The sequence below is a fragment of the Chiloscyllium plagiosum genome, unplaced genomic scaffold (assembly GCF_037043375.1).
Source record: "Chiloscyllium plagiosum isolate Xiang-an unplaced genomic scaffold, Cpla_swu_hap1 HiC_scaffold_19, whole genome shotgun sequence".
Classification (NCBI taxonomy): Eukaryota; Metazoa; Chordata; class Chondrichthyes; order Orectolobiformes; family Hemiscylliidae; genus Chiloscyllium; species Chiloscyllium plagiosum.
Window position 1 is genome coordinate 63,749,574 of NW_028270157.1, and position 22,097 is coordinate 63,771,670.

The window sequence follows — 22,097 nt, forward strand, 5'->3', positions numbered from 1 at the left end:
CAGTACAGAAACACAGAAGAGCTACACTCCATCCTATATTGTTAAATCTGACCTTGAACTGTCTGACTTTCCCATGAGGCACTTGAAAAGGGATCATCCATTTCATAGTATTAGCATTATTCAACTTAAAAATAGCTGATGTCCTAAAAGTAAACATGGGCAAAACTCAGTTTCTTGAACTTGACGTTCCATGTGAGTTGGTCAGAACTAAAACAATTCCAGTTCTCCAAATGGACTTCACCTCAGCTTTGACTAAAAAGTGACAATGAATTGAAAACCACCCGTGGAGGTGAGGGACCCAAAACATATTCGGCTTTTAATGGGATGAGGGATGGACAAAACAGGTTAAGCACTTCTAAACTTTTAACTTTATTTTTCTATTCAATGCGAAGAAGAACTGTAATGTTAAACTTTTAACTTTGTTTCTTCATTTTCCTGCTTCATACCGAGGTACCTCTGTATCTAAGATGGCATCAGGAATGGCAGCATTGTACACTTTTCACTAAACTCATCAAAATCTAAACTAAATCAAAAATAAATAAAACTAAACTAAATAGCCACTAAGTCCTCACAGAGGACTCCCGCAGGCTGCAGCCTCTATTCAACTGAAACCAAAGTGACAAAACGTGAGTGGCCTCAATTTCTACTCCAGGTGGGCTTCTTCACTGCCTGCCTAACTTTAATGTGCAATATTTTCTTTCCCGGAGACCAGGCAGTGTCAACTTTCGCAAGGGGCCTGGGTGTCCCAAGGGACGGATTGCAAGCCTTGCACAATCACTGACATCCAGCCTGTCCACACACTGAGGTGAGGAGGAATCTGGTCAAGAAGCCACATTCAGGAGAGTCAGTGAGGAGAATCATGAGCTGATCAAGGCCATAGCCTAACTTACCGAGTACATTGACAAATGCGTTTGCCAACAAATATCCATGCTCATTGGAGGCATTGCACTGGTAAACAGCACTGGAAGAGACCTGGACTTTAGTGAAGCGAATAGTGTCATCCATTAGTTCCCTGCTGATGTCACTTGGGGCATCTGCAAATCGGACAAAAGCAAAATGTTTCCAAACAAGAGAACCTGTCTGTATTCTGAGAACAGAAAAGACTCCGTAAACTGCCCCGTTCTGCGCTAATGCTGAGTGCCACTGTACTCACTTTCAATCGGAAAACCATTGACCAGCCACTGGATAGTGGGCTTGGGATTGCCATTAGCTCTGCAGATCAACGTTCCATCCTCCCCGGGCGCGAGGATCAAGTTCTTGGGTTCACTGATCCAATAGGGTGCAGCTGCAGAAGCCAAAACCACATAAACAAAAGGTAAGGATTTTACTCTTAAACAGCTTCTGGCATCCCCTCAGTATGGTCACATTGTCGCTCTGCTATGTGATCCAGAGCACCTAAGATCGATGTAAATGCCGGCACAGATTCAAGAACTTAAATGGCTTCATCCTGCTCCTAAATTTCCATGTTTCTTTCCTTTTCGTGGCAGGGAGAGGAGGAAGTGGTGCAATGGATCTTGGTGTCAGAGTTGTGGAGAACAATCTCAATGAAGGTGTCAAAATCCCAACAAATGAATGAGAGTTACCATGACTCAGTGTTCCCCCTAGCTTCTGCTTTACATATTATTAAAAGTATATTATTTCTGTTCAACCTTGTCTGACCTTAAGTTACAAACTTCCATATCTAACTCTAATTGGCACTGAAATAACAAGCCATTGCCTCATTAATTGGGAGAGCTTTATGCCTTTTCTGCTTCAAAGTTAACACTTCCAGACAATCTTTTAAGACTTAATGAAGCCTCAGGGATTGTGTGTAGAAAAGCAGCCTTCTGATGACAAACCCAGAGTCCTATTTATAGCTTTCTGCCTTTCACTGTGATGATGCTCTGTTTTTTTTTTGGTTACCTCAGTCAGCTCGGTTCAGTGAGCAGGGGTGTCCTTTCAGATTTACCAATAGGTTCACGCTCCGCTTCAAAGCAGATGCTTTACTTTGCTGCTGAAGGACTATCAGAGGTGTAAACCAAGACATTACATTCTATACCCTGTTTGGGAATAGGTGGGATTAGATTAGATTCCCTACAGTGTGGAAACAGGCCCTTCGGCCCAACCAGTCCACACCGACCCTCCGAAGAATAACCCACCCAGACTCATTTCCCTCTAACTAATGCACCTCACACAATGGGCAACTTAGCGTGGCCAATCCACCTAACCTGCACATCTTTGGACTGTGGGAGGAAACCGGAGCACCCGGAGAAAACCCACGCAGACACAGGGAGAATGTGCAAACTCCACACAGACAGTCGCCTGAGGCTTGAATTGAACCTGGGACCCTGCAAGGGATTCCCCACCTTGTTCCGAAGGTTAGGGTTAATCCCTTCGGTGCCAAATACATGAGGCTGCAGCAGATTCAATAACATAAAAGTAAGTGATGATGGCAGCACTGTTGAGGTGCCCTGTTTGACTGCTGAATGGTATGTTCTACAGTCAGGGGGAAAGGCAAAATACATTCTTCTGGCATCCAGGGACTTGATTCAGGGAGTATAGCCTTGTACACCTCTCTAACTCCCGAACTGAAAGGATAAAATGCATCTCTGGTAGCTTTGGACTCCCATCTCCATGTCATAACTCGACAATCCCAGCAACAATCACTCGCGGGTCAGGCACTGCAGTGTATTACCTTATCCTTTAGGTGACAGAATGGGGTACTGTAAAAGTACAATTCTGTTGCTCAGAAAAATAACCTTTGATGCTCCAAAACGTTTTTGATTCCTCTCTTTCCCCAAGTATGCAGTGTGTCAACAGAACTCTGTGCAGGTCGAACCATACCTTTGACTGTGACGAAAATGACATGTGTACTGCTTCCCAAGTAGTTCTTGGCTGTGCACCGGTATTTCCCAGCATCCGACTCGGAGACATCAATAATTTTCAGGGTCTTCTTAAAGTTGACCTCCAAGGCCCGGTGGCTGGGCAATTCTCCCCCTTCTTTGGTCCAATGGATAATTGGTGTGGGCCTGGAACACAACGGGCAAGCTTTACAAGGGAATGCCAGTTATCAGGCGCTTCACAGAATTGTAACAGTGCAGGAGGAGTGCCCATTGGGTGAGCACTGACTGGCCAAGTGAGCAATCCCAGAGTGCCATTCTCCCATCTTCTGCTCAGAAGCCTTCACATTCCCGATTTTCACACGATGGCATTTTTAGTCTATAGAAAATGCTCACACCCACACAAAGGTTAAAAAAAAAAATTAGGTCATCGACAGATTCTTTGCAAGTCTGTGACTGTGGTTGGCTGCATTGTTCAGCGCACTGCTGAGGGAGTGCTATACTGTCAGAGATGTTGTCTGTCAGATGAACTTTAAGCTGACCCCCATTTGCCCTCTTGGGTTAACATAAAAGATCCCGCTGCACCGTATTCAGTGTAGCTGTGATGCGAAGGTGCCAGTGTTGGACTTTGGTGGACAAAATCAGGAGTGACATGACACCAGGTTATAGTCCAATAGGCACACCGCTCCTTCATCAGGTGAAAGTCCTCCAGAAAGCGGAGTACTCCAAAAGCTTGTGATTTTAAATAAACCTATTGGACTATGATCTGGTGTCATGTGATTTCTGACTAATCAATGTAGGAGGCTGATTATAGAGTCATAGAGATGGACGGCACGGAAACAGACCCTTCGATTCAATGTCAATGCCAAGCAGGCATCCTCAATTAATATAATCCCATTTGGCAGCATTTGGCCCATATCTCTCTAAACGCATCCTATTCATGTTTATTTGTTTAATATCATCTTGCTGTCTGTGAACCGGACAATATTTATCCCTCAAATTAACAGCAGTAAGAAAATAGCTCACCTGGTCATGACGATATTGGGATTTAGCTGTGGACATGTTAGATAGGGCTCATTCAACATTACAAAGGTGAGTCAACTTTAAGTACTTGATTGGCTGTGATGTGCTTTGGGGTGCCTTGAGGACGTGAAACGTGATGGATACATCCAAGTTCTTTCTTTCATTCTCCTCCATTCATGACTCAACTTCCAAACTCCCCACACAGACAGTCGCCAGAGGCTGGAATAGAACCTGGGTCTCTGGCGCAGTGAGACAGCAGTGCTAACCACTGAGCCACCACGCCGGCCAATGAGAAATGTCACAACTAACCATGTTGTTCCCCTTATCCACAAGCAGTAGTTTGCACAATGACCAGTGACTGGAACATTCAACTTGCTTTCGACTCCCTGCTCGAGGAATTCTGAGGGGGGGGGGGCAGTGGTAAATGTGTGGTGCCAACTTTGATGTAAATTTGTCAAGTGGATGAGATGTTCACTAACAGATCCTTCACATGAATCAGCAGATGGTGTAAACCTGAGCACGGAGACCTGCACATCTCACATCCGGTCACCGTCAGCTCCAATCAATTGGAATTCCAGCAACATCCTGCTCCCTGTTTGACCTCACACGACATGGAGTTAACGGTGCTGGAAGCAATAATTCTTAAGCTACCTCACATCGAGACATACTTCCATTTCTGTATATACAACTTAAGAACAAGAGTAGGCCACACTCAGCCCTTCTAACCTGCTCTGCCATTCAATAAGAGCATGGCTGCTCGGATTTCATTCTTAACTCTACATTCCTGCACAGCCCTTGTTATCAAGAATCCACCTATCACTGCCTTTATAATACTAAAAGATGCTGCGCCTTTGTAAAGGATTGCAAGAGACTCTCAACACCCAGAAAGAAAAAGAAATCATCGCTGTCCCCTTATTTTTAAACTCTCAACCCTAGTTTTCAATTCTCCCACAAGAGGACACATCCTTCCAACAAACACCCTGTCAAGACTCCTCAGGCTCTTACCTAACTCAGTTGAGTCACCTCTGACTATTCTAAAGTCCAGAGGATACAGGCCTAGCCTGTGTAGCCTTTCCTCACAAGGCAGTCTGCTCAATCCCACTCTGAGTCTGAGACTAGTATACCTGCTCACAAACTTAGCACGTCCACAAATACTTTACATAGCCAAATACTCCTGAGGTGTCGACAATTTCCCACATTTTTTAAAACATAGGAAGTCTGGCAACATGTCTTTTTTAAATCTTTCTCCTCTCACCTTAATAATATGCCCCCTCATCTGAAAATCCCCAACCCTAGGAAAAACACATCTGCTTTTCACCTTATCTATACCCTTTGTGATTTTATTAAACTCTATAAGGTCACCTCTCAACCTCCTATGCTCCACTGAAACATGTTCAAGCCTATTCACCCTCTACTTATAACTCAAACTCTCCATTCTGGTAATATCCTGGTAAATCTCTTCTGAATCCTTAATAATATCCCTTCTGTAACAGGGAGACCAGAACTGGATCAGTACTCCAAAAGCAACTTCACCAATACCCTGTACAACCTTAATCTAACGTCCCAACTCCTGTACTCAAAGATCTCAGCAATGAAGGCAATTATGCTACATGCCTCCTCAATCACCTAAGTGATGCAAACTTCAAAGAATTATGTACCTGAACCCCTGGGTCTCTCTGTTCTACAACACTATCCAAGGCCATACTTTTAATTGCATAAGTCTTGCCTTGGTTTGTTTTACCAAAACACAATACCTCACATTCATCCACATTAAACCGAGCTTCTCCAGCAAGCTGTGTGTTTGTTTCAGAGTGCCAACGTTTGCAGTATTTTGCTTGTATTTGAGTTTTTGCAATGATGCTGATGGGAGGCTCGATACTGGTGAGGGCACAGGGCAGCCCTCTTTGTTATAGTGCTGTAAAATTTATTTAATATGCACCTGATAAAGCAACAAATCATTAATGGTCATTCAAAACGTAAAACAGCACCTGTGACAGAGGAAAACAAAGCTTCTGAAAATGGGACATTTCAACTTACAGGCCGTCAGCAATACATTCCAAGTATAGGACCTGCCCTCTCAGTACAGTCTTACTGCTGCTTGCTTCTTTGGGACTGAGAATGAAGGGCCTTCGTTCTCCCACTGGGCTGTCTGTAAGAACACAAATCCATGAAACCATTGACAGACCCAATAGCTATTAACACGGTTAACAGAACCAAACCAAATAGCTACTGACATGCACTCGAGAGCAGAATTTGAAGGTTAACTGAACGCAGAAAGATCTGGAAACTGCTTCAGAAGCACTATAGTATTAGTAATAGTTAGTGACAAAGGACAGACATTAAGAATGAGATATATCTTGGCTTGCCAACGATCAGGATTTAAAGGTAAGTCAACAAGTCACTAGGGTTGTGAGCAACAAGAGAGAAAAATTCTCAGCTTTCTCTACGTCCTTAGAATGTTCTCTTTGTCAGTTCGAAGCAGATTGGCAATATTTGACTGAAGCTCAATAGTTATACAATCTTGAGTACAATTGGAAAAAGAGACACCTTGTCAAACATCACTGGGCAGACTCCTTGGGCAGTGATCGTCTGCATCCTTCGATCAAGGAAGTTGGCATTGGAAACAGCCCAGCCTCACCACATCACCATAGATCACCATAGTACATCTCCCATTCACTTGTTTACCATTTCAATCCTCTTTTGGAGTGCAAAGACACATGTCATTGCAATGTTGCTGCCACACCGGTTTACGTGCAGCGAAAGGCATCCATCCTTTGCATCAGAGCAGGGACCTGAGCTTGTATTATAGCGCTCACTCACTGTGCAGGATGTTCAAGGCACCTCTGCCCAGCCTTGCCATTTCTTGCACTGCTGAGCTTATGGCTGGCCCAGTAATTCGGTCTTGCCTTTTAGCAAAGGCACGAGTCAGGCAGCTCGTCAGCTGTGATCGGTCAAGCGGGGGACATGTTGCTGAACCGCACTGTATTACATCAATGTCCCATCTGCCGTAGTTTACCCAGCAAGCTCTCAAAATGTGTTTCATCCAAATGGCCAGGGCTCAAAGTTCAAGCGGAGCCCTCAGTTACGTCAAGGGGTTGTTTCACCAGTGGTTAGCAGACCCCATCACAGTCAGTCAAGGGCATTATCCAACCTCTGTCCAGGGGCTTCAGACACAGAGTCAGATGTTCTTTGCCTTTATAGTTTAGAGAGCAGGCCGCAACCAGTCATAGAGTTAGCCCGCAGGCCCAGTGTAACCAGTCCAGGAGCTCATACTCAGTCAGGGATCAGTCAGGGATCCAGTCACTCATCAGTCAGGGTTGTTCATCCAAGTCAGTCAGAGGAAGTGGTGAGGCTAGGGTTGTGGTGATGCAAGGATGGGGAGTCGGAGTTTTTAACTGCTTCAATTGCAATTAAAGATTTCTTAGTGCAATTAATTTATTTAATCATCCATGCAACATGATTCCAGCATGAATTAACTTCTATTTTCTTTCACATTTCAAAACATCAACCAATTATATCTGCAGTTAACATTCCAATCGTGCTGAACAAATTGAGACGAACTTTTGGAAGACTTGATTGGAAGCTTCAAAGGTTGACTTGCATTCCATGAAAATACAGCATGCTTTTTTTTGTGTGTTTTGTTTCCCCAGATTGAGAGCTTACAATTAAAGGTGCATTCAATTTAAATTGTCCAGACAGCACCGTAAACACACAAAAGGTTCATTTTACATGATCTAATTATTGGAAAGTCAAGCTGCCAAGTATAACTGCACAAAGGAGCAGGTGGGGCTGTATTCATTGAACAGAAACACCCTTTGCTGTTCTATCTATCCAGCTCTTTTTTATTTCTAATTTGATTGCCCCAAATAAAACCTTCAGAGCACATTCACTCCATCACAGTAATCAGTTTTCCTTTCCAAAGCAGCCCAGCCCAATGGTTTTGAAGTCACATCTCCATTTTAACCAGGAATGATTGAGGACTAATCCAGGGATTTTAAATCCATTTCTTTTCACTGAGGCCAGAAAGATTCCAGTTTCTCAGCAATGAGACAAGTAACTGAAAACTCCGCACAGGGCTGGGCAAGCCATAGTCAGACTCCTGCAACCTGAATCCTTTCAGATAGTATCGCCTAGCTCATGTTCCTTGACTAAGGAATCTCAGTGTCGCCTTTGGGGAAGCAAAACCAGATACGGGGACTGGCATCCATATTAAATTGGCGCAACTCAAAACCCAGAATGCTAAGCCATCCGGTCGTGCCCTGATCTGAGAGATCATTGGAATGAGGCTTTGGGCCTGGCAGGTTGTCTGCATAAACCTGCGATGGAAATGTGTTGCTGGAAAAGCGCAGCAGGTCAGGCAGCATCTAGGGAACAGGAGAATCGACGTTTCGGGCATTAGCCCTTCTTCAGGAATGAGGAAAGTTGGTCCAGCAGGCTAAGATAAAAGATAGGGAGGAGGGACTTGGGGGAGGGGCGTCGGAAATGTGATAGGTGGAAAGAGGTCAAGGTGAGGGTGATAGGTCAGACTGGGGTGGGGGCGGAGAGGTCGGGAAGAAGATTGCAGGTTAGGAAGGCGGTGCTGAATTTGATGGATTTGACTGAGACAGGCTGGGGGGAGGGGAAATGAGGAAACTGGTGAAATCCGAGTTCATCCCTTGTGGTTGGAGGGTTCCTAGCCGGAAGATGAGGCGTTCTTCCTCCAACCGTCGTTTCGCTGTGGTCTGACGATGGAGGAGTCCAAAGACCTGCATATCCTTGGTGGAGTGGGAGGGGGAATTGAAATGTTGAGCTACAGGGTGGTTGGGTTGGTTGGTCCGGGTGTCCCAGAGGTGTTCCCTGAAACGCTCTGCAAGTAGGCGGCCTGTCTCCCCAATATAGAGGAGGCCACATCGGGTGCAAAGGATGCAATAGATGATATGTGTGGAGGTACAGGTGAATCTGTGGCGGATATGGAAGTTTCCTTTGGGGCCTTGGAGGGAGGTGAGGGGGGAGGTGTGGGCGCAAGTCTTGCACCTCCTGCGGTTGCAGGGGAAGGTGCCGGGAGTGGAGGTTGGGTTGGTGGGGGGGTGTGGATCTGACGAGGGAGTCACGGAGGGAGTGGTCTTTACGGAATGCTGATAGGGGAGGGGAGGGAAATATATCCTTGGTGGTGGGGTCCGTTTGGAGGTGGCGGAAATGGCGGCGGATGAAGCGCTGTACATGGAGGTTAGTGGGGTGGTAGGTGAGGACCAGTGGGGTTCTGTCCTGGTGGCGGTTGGAGGGGCGGGGTTCAAGGGCGGAGGATCGGGAAGTGGAAGAGATGCGGTGGAGGGCATCGTCGACCACGTCGGGGGGGAAATTGCGATCCTTGAAGAAGGAGGCCATCTGGGATGTGCGTTTTTGGAACTGGTCCTCCTGGGAGCAGATGCGGCGGAGTCGAAGGAATTGGGAGAATGGGATGGCGTTTTTACAGGGGGCAGGATGGGAGGAGGTGTAGTCCAGGTAGCTGTGGGAGTCGGTTGGTTTGTAGTAGATGTCCGTGTTGATTCGGTCGCCTGAGATAGAAATAGAAAGGTCGAGGAAGGGGAGGGAGGAATCTGAGACTGTCCAGGTGAATTTGAGGTCGGGGTGGAAGGTGTTGGTGAAGTGGATGAACTGTTCAACCTCCTCGTGGGAGCACGAGGCGGCGCTGATACAGTCATCGATGTAGCGGAGGAAAAGGTGGGGGGTGGGGCCAGTGTAGTTGCGGAAGATGGATTGTTCCACATATCCTACGAAGAGGCAGGCATAGCTGGGGCCCATGCGGGTGCCCATGGCTACTCCTTTCGTGTGGAGGAAGTGGGAGGATTGGAAAGAGAAGTTGTTCAGGGTGAGGACCAGTTCAGTCAGTCGAAGGAGGGTGTCTGTGCAAGGGTACTGGTCGGTACGGCGGGAAAGAAAGAAGCGGAGTGCTTTGAGTCCTTCGTGATGGGGGATGGAGGTGTACAGGGACTGGATGTCCATGGTGAAAATAAGGCGTTGGGGACCGGGGAAGCGAAAATCATGAAGCAGGTGGAGGGCATGGGTGGTGTCCCGAACGTAGGTGGGGAGTTCTTGGACTAAGGGGGACAGGACGGTGTCAAGGTATGCGGAGATGAGTTCGGTGGGGCAGGAGCAGGCGGAGACAATGGGTCGGCCGGGGCAGTCAGGTTTGTGGATTTTGGGCAGGAGGTAGAAGCGGGAGGTGCGGGGTTGGGGGACTATGAGGTTGGAGGCGGTGGATGGGAGATCCCCCGAGGTGATGAGGTTATGGATGGTCTGGGAGATGATGGTTTGGTGGTGGGGGGTGGGGTCATGGTCCAGGGGGCAGTAGGAGGAGGTATCTGCGAGCTGGCGTTTGGCCTCAGCGGTGTAGAGGTCGGTGCGCCAAACTACTACCGCGCCTCCCTTGTCTGCTGGTTTGATAGTGAGGTTGGGGTTGCATAAACCTGCACCAACATCACTCTCAGCACAAGATAGGTGTTTCACAGGGTAGTTGATTCTTGATCCACGAGGCTCAGGTAATGATCTGGGGACTGGGGTTCAAACTGCCAATGTCAGGAAAAACCATCTGGTTCACTAATGTCCTTTAGGTAAGGCAAATCTGCCATCCTTACCTGGTCTGGCCTCCATGGGACTCCAGACACACAGTAACGTGAGTCGAGAGTGTGGTGCTGGAAAAGCACAGCAGGTCAGGCAATATCTGAGGAGCAGGAGAATCAATGTTTCGGGCATAAGCCCTTCATCAGGAAGGGCTTTTGCCCAAAACATCAATTCTCCTGCTCCTCAGATGCTGCCTAACCTGCTGCGCTTTTCCAGCACCACACTCTCGACTCTGATCTCCAGCATCTGCAGTCTTCACTTTCTCCTCACGCATTAATGGAAGTTGTTTTTAACTGTCCTCAGGGAAATTAAGAATGTGCAATAAATGCTGCTCCAGCTGGTGATGCCCATATCCCATGAGTGAGTGAAACAAAAACCCAGTATCATTGTAACGATGTGAGGTTCGACGCCTTTAAACAGTACGTCTGCCTCCATAGATAGCAGTCTGACCTGTTGCGTTTCCCATCATTTCCAACATGCGTTTAGTGTCAAACAACTCTTCAAAACTTAAATAATTAGCATTTTCAAATAAGTCAGCCAAGGCATACAGGGACGGCTCCTTCTGACATTGTAGGTATGTATAAAATGAGGACAAAATGGTTTTCTTGTCCACACATGCAGCCTTTGAAACAGAACCAGGAGTGGGTGAACTCACTCAGTCCCCCAAGGACGTATTGGAGGTAGGTCCAGCACAGTACAGTTACTGTGGTTCATGCTTGACAACCACTAACCCCATTTCCCATCTACCCCGGGGTGCACAGGACTGGAGGGAGCCACCTCACCAGCTTAGGAAAACACAACAGGTCACCCTGGCTTATGTGCTCAGTGCCAACATCAAATGGGGCTGTGCATAATTATTTCAAACTAGGTTCCTCGAGGATATTCATGGGAAGCTGAAGAGGCCTGCCAAGAAATGACGGTTCCAATCTCAAAGTGAATATCACCATGGAACCCTACAGCATAGAGACAGGCCCTTTGGCCCAACCTGGTGCATGCCAACCAAAATGTCCATCCACGCTAACCCCAATTCCCTGCACTTGGCCAAAATCCTTCTATACCTTTCCTATCCATGTATTTGAAATGTACTCACCACTTAGACATGACCAAAGATGTCGCCCAAGGACCAAAGTTATATATTTTTATCGTTAAAGATCATGAGAAGCTGGTAATGGTTTGCTGTTTGCCCCCCTCCCATCCACACACTGTCCCTCAACCACCTCGCACAGGGCCAGTGGTACAATGGCCAACACATCTGATGATAGATCACAAGATTGTCAGTTCAAATCCTAAATGACTCGAGTGCAACTTTAAATGGGATGGCACGGTGGCTCAGTGACTAGCACCTCTGCCTCACAGCATTAGGGACCCCAGTTCGATTCCAGCCTTGGGCGGCTGTCTGTGTGGAGTTTGTACGTTCTCTCAGTGTCTGCGTGGGTTTCCTCCGGGTGCTCTGGTTTCTTCCCACAATCCAAAGATGTTCAGGTTAGGTGGATTGGCCATGTTAAGTTGTCCATAGTGTCCAGAATATGTAACCATGGAAAATGCAGGGTTACAGGGAGGGAGGGGTGGTGGTGGAGGGGAGGAGGGGAGGGAGGGGAGGGAGGGGAGGGAAGGGAGGGGAGGGAGGGGAGGGAGGGGAGGGAGGGGAGGGGAGGGGAGGGGAGGGGAGGGAGGGGAGGGGAGGGGAGGGGAGGGAGGGGAGGGGAGTCTAGGTGTGGACATGATGAGCTGAAAATGTGTTGCTGGAAAAGCGCATTCCCGAAACGTCAATTCTCCTGCTCCTTGGATGCTGCCTGACCTGCTGTGCTTTTCCAGTAACACATTTTCAGCTCTGATCTCCAGCATGTGCAGTCCTCACTTTCTCCTGTGGACATGATGAGCCTGCTTCCACACCATAGGGATTGTATAGTTACTAATGATTACACATTTGCTGCACTGGAACAATCATCTACAGTCTCACAGCTATCATGTCAAGGTGGCCATTGTCAATATTAACGTCGACAGATAACTTGGCTGCAGAGACTGTCGCCACAGAACTTTATTCTCAACCTTGTGAATGAGTGCTGTTCAGGGATCAGGAGTTGGGGGAGGGTCTCCTCCCTAACGGCGTTTATCATCTGGACCTCTGTCTGACAGTGAGATACTCAGGAGAAACATCAACCCTCCCCAGTCACCACAAGCACCAGCCAGGCAAGCCGCGTGAAGGTGAGAGAGGCTCCGTTAGTGTACGTACTGACACGACATTGACAGTGGACAGATCCTATTGTGTTAGCCCACCCAGAATCAATTTTATTATGCGGATTGTCATCAAGTTAGTTAGACGCTGGACGTGTTATAAGAGGTCGCGAGACTTATTTTAGTGATGGATTGATTATGATCGGCAGCTGTAAATAGCTACAGCCAGATGGTTAAGTCTAACGGGTGTTAAAACATACACACTCAGGGGCACACAATAACTCACCACCATACAGTTCAGTGCCATTCGAATAACCTGCATAAGTCTCATTGATGGCATCCACTGAAATAGACAGAACAGTATAAGCATGGTGCTGGAGAGCCAGACAAGTATAACTGAGAACTGAGAGTGTTCCTCACACCCCTTTCCCTGGACGAACTCAATTCCACCCTCCCACTTGCTCCATTTCAGTCACGTTACATCAGCAACACTACCTTCCACACCAGATCTTCTCCTAACTCTTCTTCCTTCCTCAGGATTCCTATGCACTCTTGTTATCAGGGCCTCTCCATTTCACACATACTAAAGTTCTTGCCATTTTCCCTTCCTCTCCTAACATGGCAGGGCTTCCTCTCCTGAAGCCTCTGTATTTAACAGATTCTGCCATTTCTTCCATCTCAAGGATGACGTCACGAACAAACACGTCTTTCCCTGCTCCCCCTCCAACACACCCCCCACCAAACATTAAGCATTCCGAAGGGACTGCACTATCCACAATATCCCAGTGATTCCTCAGTCACGTTATTTCTCCTTCATTTAGCCGGCTCCTTTTCCACCATACAGGGCACGGAGCACTCCTCCTAATGCATTCCTGCACTCTTTCAATTTCTTTCACTTTTGCTTCTCATGATGTCCAATACAACTCTGGGACAAATACACCAATACACAATTGCACAGAAGGATTGTGTGGTGTCTTGTAGCAGCACATTCAATATTCCCATAATACTGAATTCCATTATTTCACATCAATGATACTTAGGAGGCAGCATTTGTTTCAATAAAACAAACTGACAGTGATGGGGTCACTTGGAGCGTCTCTCTGGCTGCATTAAAGTGTGGGATCTGCAATGTACATGGGAGGAGTGTGCAGGGGCCACGCTCTGGAATTGCTGTCACACTTGCTCTTGTTCACATTCACTAGGCATCCTCTGATGACAGGAGAAGCTAGTGAGTGCCGATTGGCATGTTAATCCCACACGTGCGGGCATCCTAAGCAAGAATCACCGTACACGAGGCATGAATAGGAGTGCAGGATCTGCAATGAGACCTGGCACCAATCCATTTGCCCCCGTGCTACAGCACACTAACCATAGCTCAGGGAGAGCTCCAGACCATGGCACTTACTCCCAATACCTGTTCCCACTAGATCCGGAGTTGGGAAATGGCATACAGGATCTAGGATCTTGCCAGGGCCATCCGGTAAAGCTGCGAGTCACAAACACAGACTGCAAATTAGCTGGGATATCCTGACTGGATCTTCTGTTGGCTGACACTGTTTCAAACCTTGAGCAGTGTTGCCTTCTGAGATCGATCAGCCCAGTCTCAATCCCAGGTTTCATCAAAACAACTCCCCCCACCCCCACCTCCCCCCCATGTGTGTCACAATACCCAATGGATTCCTAAAAGGTACTCATTTTGACTTATAGAGTCATAGAGATGTACGGAAACAGACCATTCGGTCCAACTCATCCATGCCAACCAGGTATCCCAGCCCAATCTAGTCCCACCTGCCAGCACCCAGACCATATCCCTCCAAACCCTTCCTACTCATATACCATCCAGATGCCTCTTAACTGTTGCAATTGTACCAGTCTCCACCACTTCCTCTGGCAGCTCATTCCATACATGTACCACCCTCTGCGTGAAAACGTTGCCCCTTAGGTCTCTTTTATATCTTTCCCCTCTCACCCTAAACCTATGCCCTCTCGTTCTGGATTCCCCTCCCCAGGGAAAAGACTTTGTCTGTTTATCCTATCCATGCCCCTCATGATTCTATAAACCTCTACAAGGTCACCCCTCAGCCTCCGACACTCCAGGGAAAACAGTCCCAGCCTATTCAACCTCTCCCTATAGCTCAAATCCTCCAACCCTGGCAACATCCTTGTAAATCTTATCTGAACACTTTCAAGTTTCACAACATCTTTCTGATACGAAGGAGACCAGAATTGTATGCAATATTCCAACAGTGGCCTAACCAATGTCCTGTACAGCCGCAACATGACCTCCTAACTCCTGTACTCAATGCTCTGACCAATAAAGGAATGCATACCAAATGATGGAGTAAAATTCCGCAGCTCTCTTCACCTGATTGACCAATTCACGCACATATGAGCTGAGATGGGGAGTGCCAGAACACTGGTGGGTCAGGAAGATTTCAGCAAAGATTTCCCCTTTCCTTCCTCACTCTTTCTACAAAAACCTCTGGGAGTGTGCACTTAATGGCAGGAGCAGGAATCCTTCATTGCCGAGGAGGTCAAACACACCACCACAGGGAGCATCCACCTGCTCACAGAGGCCTTGGGGCAAAGCATGGAGCCCTCAGGAAGTGTGTCTTGATGGACCATCTACGTACGTGGTGTTAAGGGTAATGCACAGTCGCCCCCCAGAGTGGTTAAAGAGACCAGGCAGTACTTACGCGTCAACACCTTGACAGAGATTGGCTGCTTCTGCTGAATGGTCTGAGTGTGGTTGAACCTGGCGTAGCAGATGTAGTCCCCCCGGGTGTCCTCCGGCAGCACGTTTGAAAAATACAGATCTCCGTTCAGACCCTGTGACACCCGTTCGTTTTGTGCAAACCTTTGCATCACTACAGACAGAGAGAGAGAGAGAGAGAGAAAGAGTGAAAGAAAGAAAAGCACACCAAGGGTAAAAATTTAACCATATGGAAAGTGAGCATGCTGGCACATTTCCACTTCCATATCCCACCGTCTGGACTGTTACATTATGAATCACTTCACAGCACACCTGGAAAAACAGAATAGGATCCGTACAGTGTGGAAACAGGCCCGTCGGCCCAACAAGTCCACATCGACCCTCCAAAGAGTAACCCACCTAGATCCATTTACCCTACCCTATATTTACCCCTGACTAATGCACCCAACCTACACACCCCTGAACACTATGGGCAATTTAGCATGGCCAATACACTTAACCTGCACCTCCTTGGACTGTGGGATGAAACCAGAGCAAACCCACATAGATACAGGGAGAACGTGCAAACTCTACACAGACAGTGGCCTGAGGCTGGAATCGAATGCAGGTCCCTGGTGCTGTGAGGCAGCAGTGCTAACCACTGAGCTACCGTGCCGTCCCAGGGTAGAATCCCAGGCTGTCCTTCAGTTATCCATAAATTCATATATTCATTGCCTCAACAGGTTCTGCCGCTCTGAGTGGCTGTGATTCCCTCTCACGCAGAAAATGTGGGCTGTCACAGTATCACCCCGTCCCTGCTCTCGATCAAAGCTGGAATGATGGCTGAAAACACAGGCAGGTATCTGTCTAGAAAATCAATCATCTGAAGCAAAGAGAGCCTTTGGCTTAATGATAAATGTTCCCTCTGCACCACAGGAATCAGAAGGTAAATGGTTGAAATCTCACTCCAGGCTAGAATCCAACAACTAGGCAAAAGTGAGGACTGCAGATGCTGGAAACCAGAGTTTAGATCAGAGTGGTGCTGGAAAAGCACAGCAGGTCAGGCAGCATGTGAGAAGCAGGAAAATCAACATTTCGGAGCCCAAGACGTTGATTTTCCTGCTCCTCGTACACTGCCTAAGCTGCTGTGCTTTTCCAGCACCACTCTGATCTAGAATCCAACAACTGCAGGGTCTGGCTTCTGGAAGGAATGGCCACGAATATAGGGATAGTATTGAAGGGCTGTGTCAAGCTCCTAACAGCACCAGGGCGAGGAAAGACTTACATTGCTAAGGTACCTTACATGACCACAGGACTTTCCAAAGTGCACTCCCTATGAAGAGTGGCCATTTTGTAAGCAGGAAAGACAGTTGCCATTTTCTGCTCAGCAAGCAACAAGGAGATAACACCAGAGAATCTGCTACTCGGTGATTTAATTAAAGGCATCAATAATGGGCCAGGATGTCAGAGCTCTCTCTTTTCTTCAAAACAGTCTTTTCACACCCGCCACGGCAGGACATCAGTTTAATGTCTTATCTAATACACAGCAACTTAGATAGTGCAGCATTCCCTCAGTACTGCACTGGGAGCGTGCTTAAGTTCTGGAGTGGGGTCTGAACCCAAAACCTCTGTACTCAGCGACTAGGAATGCTGCCCACTGAGCCACAGCTGACAGCAGCAGTGTGAGAGGATGGGGATATCAGCAAGGGGTGGGCAGGGGAGACCTTCCATCTGTAACATTCTGGGGGGGCACTCTTTAGCTTTGCTTCCAGCAGCCTAAGAGAGGGTACTCCCAAGAAGCAAAACACAAGGAGAGCAGTGGGAAACCAGCTCAGCACCATCCTAATAGGTGGCTTCAGTGATAGAGTTATTGGAGCAGTAAGCCAGAGCTCCGGCCATGCTCCACTGACTTCAGTTCAAACCCTATCTTCCCCTCCTCCTTGACACTGCTAAAGAAAGGGCACTAATTCTCTTTATCAAAGCCAGTCTTGTGACCATAAAACTGCTATTCATCAAACAAACCTGAACCAAATCTGCAATCCTCACCTGGGATTTGATCTCCATAACTCTTGACTCCTTCTGGAAATGGCCTAGTAAGCTGCAACCAAATCCCAATGGGCTGTAGCAGTTCATAGACACCTTCTCTAGGTCACTTAGATATGGCCAACAAATGCTGGTCTTGCCAGTAATGCCCAAGTCTTGAGAACAAATTTTTGAAATTCCCACGTGCGAGGATTGAGTCAGAACCTGTTGACCACAGCAAGGCGGACAGAATCCAATGGGAATTCTTGCCAGAATTGCTGACCTCCCTGCAGATTTCCACGGTGCCATTGCCACACCATTTTTCCTTCCTTTCTCAATGCTGACAGCTGGGGTCATACAGTTTGGTTGGTTTCCAATTTTGGGCATGGAGCATCTCCACCGATGAGAAACAGCAAATGTGCAATGGTTCGGTGTATGACTGTATGAGTCCTGACCACGGTGCTATGGTTGGGTCCAGGAGAGAGGTCGGTAAATATTGCGGGTGTGGACTGTTATCAGCTCAAACATAATCTTTTTCTTTAGGTGTGGTAAACACTAACTTGACAGAAGTCAAAACCCCTGCCACAAGTTTGCTCGAGAGAACCATAAGGAACACAATGCCAACTCTTGTTTTCAGGTCAAGACATTAACCTTTTAGAAAAGATTAGGTTGGGAATTTGGTTGGCATGGACGAGTTGGACCGAAGGATCTGTTTCCGTGCTGTACATCTCAATGACTCTATGATTACATCACCCCTCAGGTCTGACTTGATCCATCACTTAAGTTTCGTCGTCTTACAGCTACCAAAATGGCAGAACATGGTCACTCTCTATCACTTCCCTCTGATGCAGTTAGCCCTTTACTTTGAGGTACCCTGGAGGTGGATATTGGGTGGTTGAGCTGCACTCAATGGCACCCATGCCTTCAGAGAGAGAGATGAATAGCCACAGGGCATGGGGAGGGCATAGAATCCAGATCTACAAGCTCTTCAACAAGATTCTCTCCTAAGAGATTTCCTCTCACTGTCTGAGAATCAGTCTCTCCTGAGGTTAGGCACTGTGCTAACATTCCGGCTCACTGCTCAAACGTCCCACATTATTTCTCTTGTCCTTCCATGTGGAAGGTAAGCTATGCCAAATTTATTCTCACCTTTCACCTCCCATGACCCCTCAGCACCAGCATCGCAACCCCCACTTGACCTTAAAATCTCCACACTCCACCCGACATCAAAAAAGCTGCTTCAACATGAGCTCTCAGCATTAAGAGAGAGTTAAAAGTCAACGTGATGTTTAAAGAGAGGCCTCTTGGAAATCTTCGCTGAAATTATATTCAATCCTTTTGTGGACTGACATTCAAGATCATGATCAATTAGCAAGTCAACAGTACTTCGCATCAGCCACTTGACCTGACTGAAGTCAGTGGTCGCTGTGTTTCCCCATGTGATTGCAAAGAGTCACGCAAGCGATTTGAGGAGATAAGTGGCTTTTACACTGCTCCTTCTGATTGGATCAGAGAACAACCGTTTCGGAGAGTCAGCTCCGACATGTCTGTATCTGCAATCCTGGCAGAGCCTGCTGTCCCTGGGCACAAGGGTCTATCAGTAGGACAACCTGCTAAATTAGGACATTCTGCAGAAAGTCTCAGCATGACTGGATCCCAATCCCACTCACACTCGTCTGCTTTGTGCCACTTGAGGCTGGGCAGCACTCAAGAGTTGGCCCATCGCTCCAGTCAGCTCCCAATGGCCAGACGATTCGGTACTGTACATACAAACCTGAGAGATCCGCTCTGTACTTACAGTTATCCATCCAGAAGATGATTGGAGGTGGAAGGCCAGATGGTGGGTTGCAGGGGAGGACAAGCGAAGCCCCCTCACGGACTTCAATCATGTCAATCTTCTCTTTAGCCCACATGGGGGACCCTGGAAATGGGAGCAGCAGACACCAGTTTTAACAAAATGGTACAGGCGGCAACAATGGGAGGTAACATGATCGTCTGGAATTAACTTTGGGAAGATTCAGCAAACAAACACTCAACATCACCCTACTATATCCCTCTGTGCACTATAGCAGAGCAGTTACCCTGTTTGCATTCAGAAACCTCTGTTACAATAGCGGAGGGTAACAAACACACTATTCGTTTACTGGCACCTCCGGCATCTCCACGTAGACTTATCCAACCACAACATTAACAGGGCAGGCATTAGATTTCCAAGGGAAGTCAGATTACTTGCGACAGACAGTGGTAAGGCTGCTCAAGGAAAACCAGTGCAGGTCAATGATAGGTTAGTACAGCAATCCGGAATCTACAAAGTCCTGAGAAGTGAACGGTGTTTCTGCTTGTAACAGGGGAATTTGCTACTGTTCCCACCCTTCCCGACTCATTCAGAATTCTTTTGGTCCCCATGCAATGGAAACAGAGATTCAAGTTATTCATTCCAACACATTGAGGACCAGACTCACTCAGGACACACCAGCGGGAGGCACTGTGTGTGTCACGGGGAGAGCAATACTAAACGGGTTCTTCAAATGGCACATTTTCTTGTTACCCATTGAGCTCTGCTGGTGACCATCCGTCCCAGTGCCCCCAGAGCTGTAGTAGATGGTGCCGTTGGAAATGTGGACGTCAAAGGATACAGGTATCAGGAAGAAAACATAGGAATTAATTCATGCAAGGTTGAAGCCAACTATCAGCCACACAGTTACCTTCCAGGAGGATGAATTTGATGACTAAAAACAGGTCTTTGGTCAGAAAAGAAAGAAATGAGATAATTAACAAAATCAAATTCGATATTACATGGAACAAATTAACAAATAAGGTTAAAGCGAAAAAAGATTTGTATTTATGTGGTCGCACTTTACAATCTCAAGAATAAAGTGCTTGACATAAGAAATGCGGGTGCCACTGAACGTAGCCAATTTATGCACAGCAAGATTCCACAAACAGCAATGTGAAAACGACCAGATAAGTTGCTTTGGTGATGCTGATTGGGTATAAATATCGGTAAGGGAAAACTCCCCTACCCTCCTCTAAAGTAGTGTCATGCCAACTGACAGGTCAGACAGAGTGTCAGTCTCAGAATAAGAACAATGGTTCATTACAGAGCTATGTTAAATAAATTCCTATCTTTATTAATAAGGTTCTCGAATCAGTGGAGTTTTTCTTGAATTGTTCTCTCTCAGTGCTGGCTCACCGAATGGGTCATTTGAAACATTCCCAAATCTCACACAGAAATTCATTCTTGCTGTTAGTGCTGTGATTTAATTGGAGTTTACTGTTTGCTATTTCAGTCATGCATCGAGGCTGCCCCGTTTATCTGAAAATGGGGTATAGCCACGTTCCAGGATTGTTCAGTCATGATTCCTCAATGGGGTTTCTCAGAGACCTGGCTACAGCTTTCCTCACTGAGCAAGTCAGGAAGCACCACATCAAGCAGTCTAAACAATGGAAGCTGTCACCTCAGGATAGACACACAAAGTCAGATCACAGCAGCAATCTCATACAGACTACAGCACAAGGTGGTGGGTTGTGCCTCTACGTAGTTGTTACCTCCATCTGCAAGCTAACATGCTTTGTGGCTTTTATCTGTTAGTCAGCATAACATATATCACAGAGAATTGGTTTCTAAGTCCATAATCCGGTCAGTTCTGCTCCGCTACTCAAAGAGATTCCGGCTGATCTGATAATCCTCAACACTACTTTCCTGACTTTTGCCCAAAACCCTTCATTCCCTTACTGATTAAAAACCTACCTCAACCTCAACACAATCAAAGTCATACAGCACAGAAACAGACCTTTTGGTCCAATCAGGTCATGCCCTTGAGTGTTAAAGAATTCCACAGTTCCAGTACCCTGTGACACAAGAAATTCCTCCTCACTTCTGTCTTAAATGAGACTATGCCCGCTGATCCTGGACTCTCTCACAAGAGGAAGCAACCTCTCTGTATCTATCAGAAATCTTTTATCTTTGAATAAGGTCACCCCTCGTTCTTGTATGTTCCAAGAACAAGGCCCAGTCTATTCAACATATACTCATAAGACAGTCCCACCATATCTGAGCAGCAGGAATCACCGAAACGTCGATTCTCCTACTCCTCGGATGCTGCCTGACCTGCTGTGCTTTTCCAGCAACACACTCTCGACTCTGATCTCCAGCATCTGCAGACCTCACTGTCTCCTACTCCCACCAAATCTGTTATGTGAGGTACAGCTGTGCCATCATAAACCTTTTCTCGGTTGCCACTAATGCCAGCATATTTTCCCTTAGATAACAGACCCCAAACTGTTCATAGTATTCAAACTGTGGTCTCATTGATGCATTGTTTAGTTTAAGCAAAACCTCCTTACTTTTGTATTCCATTCCCTTTGAAATAAAGGCCAATATTCCATTTACCTTCTGCATTACCATTGAACTGGGATGCAAGCTTTCAGTGATCCATGCACGAGGATTCCCAAATCTCTGCGCTCGGCAGTTTTCTTCAACCATTCTCTAGAGTCACACAGATGTACAACACGGAGACAGACCCTTCGGTCCAGCTCATCCATGCCAACCAGATATTCCAACCCAATCTAGTACCACTTGCCAGCAACCAGCCCATATCCCTCCAAACCCTTCCTATTCATATAACCATCCAAATGCCTCTTAAATGTTGCAATTGTACCAGCCTCCACCACATCCTCTGGCAGCTCATTCCATACACACACCACCCTCTGCATGAAAACATTGCCCCTTAGGTCTCTTATATCTTTCCCCTCACCCTAAACCT

The 22,097-nt window shown here is 47.0% G+C and overlaps 1 protein-coding gene across 26 annotated transcripts in view; it reads right to left on the reverse strand.

Annotated features, from left to right (window-relative positions):
* Window positions 1-22,097, reverse strand: part of nrcama (neuronal cell adhesion molecule a) — a 419,288-nt gene that overhangs the window by 81,712 nt on the left and 315,479 nt on the right. For 25 of the 26 annotated variants that reach the window (XM_087997474.1, XM_087997473.1, XM_087997476.1 and 22 more), the window contains 7 exons: window positions 19,130-19,252; window positions 15,314-15,484; window positions 12,904-12,960; window positions 5,880-5,991; window positions 2,824-3,008; window positions 1,154-1,285; window positions 891-1,034 (listed from right to left, as the gene is read on the reverse strand). In XM_087997474.1, the coding sequence (XP_087853600.1) occupies window positions 891-1,034; window positions 1,154-1,285; window positions 2,824-3,008; window positions 5,880-5,991; window positions 12,904-12,960; window positions 15,314-15,484; window positions 19,130-19,252 (924 nt within the window). The remainder of the gene's footprint in view (window positions 1-890; window positions 1,035-1,153; window positions 1,286-2,823; window positions 3,009-5,879; window positions 5,992-12,903; window positions 12,961-15,313; window positions 15,485-19,129; window positions 19,253-22,097) is intronic. The other variant, XM_043709039.2, reaches the window with a different exon arrangement.